The sequence below is a fragment of the Mercenaria mercenaria genome, chromosome 4 (genome assembly GCF_021730395.1).
Source record: "Mercenaria mercenaria strain notata chromosome 4, MADL_Memer_1, whole genome shotgun sequence".
Lineage (NCBI taxonomy): Eukaryota > Metazoa > Mollusca > Bivalvia > Venerida > Veneridae > Mercenaria > Mercenaria mercenaria.
In genome coordinates this window covers 86,854,195-86,858,682 of record NC_069364.1, presented here as the reverse complement: position 1 = coordinate 86,858,682, position 4,488 = coordinate 86,854,195, and the positions used below count along the sequence as shown (strand labels likewise).

Here is a 4,488-nt window from a genome sequence, read left to right as displayed (position 1 = left end):
ATACAAGTGTATGATGTCAAAATACGGGTAAGGTTAGATATTGGCTACGGTCCAATAACTTTTGAAAGGCATCAGGGCTTCACTCAGCGGGGCTATCCGTGTCCTCAGGACACAATTCTAGTTTTTAAAAAGTTTATCCGAACTATTTTTATACTAATGGTTGGATTTAAATGAAATTTCATAGGATTGGTCAGTACCAACTCACCCTGCAATATAAATGTAGCAGTATTGTGAGACATGCGCTTTTTTGAAAAACAATTTAGTCTTTTATTTTTTATTTTGTTTCTGGTTTTATTTCAGAATCCTTAAATAGTTGGTAAATTGTTAGCAGTGATGAGAGCAATGCTCTGAATCCATTTGAAAGGTAGATCCTTTCTAGCGTCCAATATAACAATAACTCAACTTCATGTCATTCATTTATTGCATCAAGAATTTGGCTTTTTTTAATCTCAGTATTGTGGTTCTTCGGCATGAAGTCTTGCAAGTTGTTGATTTCTTCATTCAATGTAACACCTTCTTGGAGATACTCCTTAATATCTTCCATGTTATTAAGACACATTTGGTGCAATGCACAGGCACTCAGGATCAGATTAACAATATTTTTTATATTAAGCATGTGAATGTATTTCAGTCTCCTAAACCGTCCTTTCATGACTCCAAAGGCACGCTCTATATACATTCTTGTGGCACTATGCACATAGTTGAATCGTTTTTACTTTTCGTTAAGATTACCATAGTCTTTGAATGGCACTAGAAGCCATGTGGTTAAGCTATATGCAGAGTCACCAAGTATATGAGTATTTCCAGGGAATTTCTTGACAGGGTCTTCATCTATTTCATGATATAATGGTGATTTTTTTAGAACTCTTGCGTCATGAACTGATCCAGGCCAGCCACAATATACATCTGTAAATCGTAAGTCACTTTCACAGACTGCCTGTAAAATAATTGATGGGAAACATTTTCTATTAATATAATTTTCAGGATACTCCTTGGGCGTTCTGATCGGAATATGGCTGCAGTCAATGGCCCCTATGACAGCTGGAAATCCTTTTAACTGTTGAAAACCATCATCAATATCGGCAGAGTTTTGTTGCTTGGCTGGCCATTTGATCACAGACGGTTGAATATGTTTCCTAATCTTTTTGGCGACATCTTTTATAATCACGTGAGCAGAGCTTTCACTCGCACCAAATATGTCGGCAATTTCTTGCAATGTATGAAGCGATGAAAGATACTTCAAGAAAATAAGCAACTGTTTTTCTGGTCCAATTTTTACCTTCTTGCTTCTAATAGACAATGCAGTAGAAAGTTCTGCAACTAATTGTTCAAATGATGTCCTGCTTAAACGAAATCGAACTTGAAAGTCATCAATACTGTATTGTGGCATGACATACTCTACATAATTTTCAATTCTTGGCTTGGTGTGTCGGATTTGACTTGAAGCGCTTATCAAAGTAACCGATGATGCCAGAATTTACCTCCTTCTGTTGGATGCAATAGAATACAAAAAAAAAAACATCTTGATTTACACACACCAAAAAAAAAATAATAAAACAATAAAACAATTTAGCAATTTTTATTTAAGCTATTGCAAAGAATGTCGGCAAAGATTACTAGTACTTCCTACTGCTGATTCAAGTAGAGAATTTCTCATACCCAAATAAAAGGATTATCACTATTAATTGCTTGAGAGTAAGCCTTCCCTTGAAAAAAGTAGGTAGGTATGCTGACTCACTACTTTCGACTTAAATAATGTTGAAAAGACCATAAAACACAGACAAGTCTACGCATAGTTTTATTGAACAGTCATATTTGGACATCAGCATACATAGTTCATTGGAATAGGAAGAAGGGGAGGGGTGATAAAACTACATTCATATACACAGAACCCTAACCAGGTAATCCGCATATATATGTAATTATGCAGGGCGATGGGAGGGCCATAATTAACGGATCAGTGCAAGAGAGAGAGAGAGAGAGAGAGAGAGAGAGAGAGAGATTTAATGTATCTAATTGCCATACATATGATATAAAGTAAATCATGTGAGAAAATTTCCCCAACCAGTTCTGTGAGAAGAACAATGAAAGCTGCCATATTAGAAAAATAAAACCGCTTATTTTGTGCAGAAATCGAAACTAGTTTCAGTTTTTGTCAAACTAATGAAACTGCTGAAACCGAAACCGAAACTGGTTTATCTATAAAAAATACGCTCTAAATGTGTTTATATCACTTTTCCCACTAATCTAAATATAAAATTATGTTTTAAGTAAGATAATTGTTATTGATAGATATAACAAACTATAAACAATTGTGGACTCGTAGAATGCAAATCCAGGTACAAGTTATAACAAAATGGTATATATATATGTAAATGAAGTGTTACTATGGGTGCAATAAAGTAGGCTGATATGTAGTGCAGCTCTGCACTGACCACCAGTAGAATTAACTTCTTCTGGTGTGTAATTTAAAAACAATTTTTTAGTACCATATAAGTGTCATGGATTTCATTTGTTTATTAATTACCTCCCTTTAATATGATAAAATAGCTCATTATATTTTTATTTATTTTTCGTTACCAATTTAAAAATAAAATCACATTAAATCTTTAATATACAGATATTAGCATTTGAAAGCATTCTCCAATTGTAGATTAGACATTTTCAATCTTTATAGTGTATTCATGAATCATATGATATATAGTTATAATTTATATACATTGTTAGTGTTGCCATATTAGTCGGAGGATGTTGTAATGGTATGCAAAATGTTTTGTGAAAAAAATACCCTATGCGGGGGACCTTGGTAACTCCGTTACAAATTCTTGTTCTCTTTCCTTTGTTGACAAAATTCTAGCTGTGCGTCCCTACAATTCCAATAGCGTCATTGGTATGTCTGCATAGTTTACCAAAAGCGTTTCTGTTAAGGGTGGATATTTTGAGTGACTGGTTTAAGCAGTAAATACAAGAGTTATTTTTATATGGGAAGTCTGAACATATTCAGAATTATCCTCTATTAATTTAACCGTGCATTGGTAATGGGGTCAGCTATTCGATGCATACTGGCTCGTCTGACTTCTGACTTCAAACTTACTCTTTTCTTAACTTCATGACTTCAGATCGTTCAGTACGACTTTTATGTTGTGTTATTGGTATTGTTTAGTTTCTCAGCATGACCGTTTCGGCCTGGGTGGTTCCAACACTCCCGCTTTCATAGCTTTGGGTATTGTTTAATCACCCCATGGATATGGTGCCTGCTTTTTAATTATGTATTTTGACAGTTCTTGTGATATGCAGGCCCCATAACCTCAGATCCCCTTTCTAAAATCCAGTTTGTTTAGTTCTGTCCATTGTTTTCTCGTTTGGGGCAAACCTGTTACCTCATCTGGGGACCAAACGCCGCTTTTCACGGAATTACACGCCACAACCCGTGTATCATTGAAGGTTCTATGTTCGCCGCCGTTTGAATACATCTGCGGATGTCTCTAAATTGCTTTTTGTACTTTTAGCATGTGTAAATGTTGAGTTCTGCTCAACCCGGGGCTAGAGGGCGTGGACCGTAGCATGCATTTCCACTACCGTCCATGAACAGGTTCAATCAAACCGAGCCTGCAACATTTTTTTATTTGTCGTGTTGACCGACCTGTGAAGTTTCCATTTTTTCTATTTTATTATCACGGCAGCGTTGTTTGTGCCGTGTGGCGGCCGTAAAAAGTCTCCCCGTACATTATTCAATCAGGGCTGTTATATTTCGATCTTCTCAGATCGTTCAGCACGACTTTTATGTTACCTGTGAAGTTTCCACTTTTTCTGTTTTTTTCTAACTAGTGATGATAATCGGACAGCATAAGGATAATCGATTAATCGGATATAATCGGAAGGCATTCGGAGCGATTAATCGGAAAATAATCGGACTTTTGACTGAACTTTCTGTAATTTATTAACCATTTGCTCACTTGACTGATTTTATTAGCATTTATTTAGCAGGAGTGATGTAATTTGTGTGTGTAGTTTTAGCACTTGTATACAGATATCAGTGTAGCTAAATGAGAAGTATCTTTTGTTTATTGAGGTATAATGTGGCATATTTATATGATTTGCACACAAACGTCTGTAGGACTATCAGACGTCTCTGAGAAACTGACCATGCTGACAGGCCTAAAACCCCTCAATAAAATGCTATTTTTGTTCCTATTTGTACATTTTTTATTGGTCCAGACTTTAATGCCCTACATTTTCTATTTCTAATTTTCTATTTGTAACTATTTCTTGTTTATAAAATTACTCATTTACAGCTGTATATTTAAAAAAAAATAAAGAAGCTAAATGCTGATTGAAATTATGAAGTAAATCATCCCACACTTCGAAGTGAGTGGGGTATAATTATCAGCGATTACTTGCGGTCTGTACGGCATAATTGGCAAACTTCACCCCCCATTTTTTAATTTTCTTTCACTGCTGCACCTTTACATATCATGTAGAATCCAA

At 35.4% G+C, this 4,488-nt stretch overlaps 1 protein-coding gene across 1 annotated transcript; it reads right to left on the bottom strand.

Annotated features, from left to right (window-relative positions):
• Nucleotides 1-265: 265 nt before the first annotated feature.
• On the bottom strand, nucleotides 266-1,762 carry LOC123553553 (putative nuclease HARBI1). The gene has a single exon (XM_045343258.2). It carries the CDS (start codon nucleotides 1,388-1,390, stop codon nucleotides 713-715), a length of 678 nt encoding a protein of 225 aa, XP_045199193.2. The 5' UTR covers nucleotides 1,391-1,762; the 3' UTR covers nucleotides 266-712.
• Nucleotides 1,763-4,488: the final 2,726 nt, after the last annotated feature.

What these genes read in the sequence shown, in the direction of transcription:
- LOC123553553 (XM_045343258.2), bottom strand. Translation starts at nt 1,390, where the DNA reads ATGCCACAATACAGTATTGATGACTTTCAAGTTCGATTTCGTTTAAGC.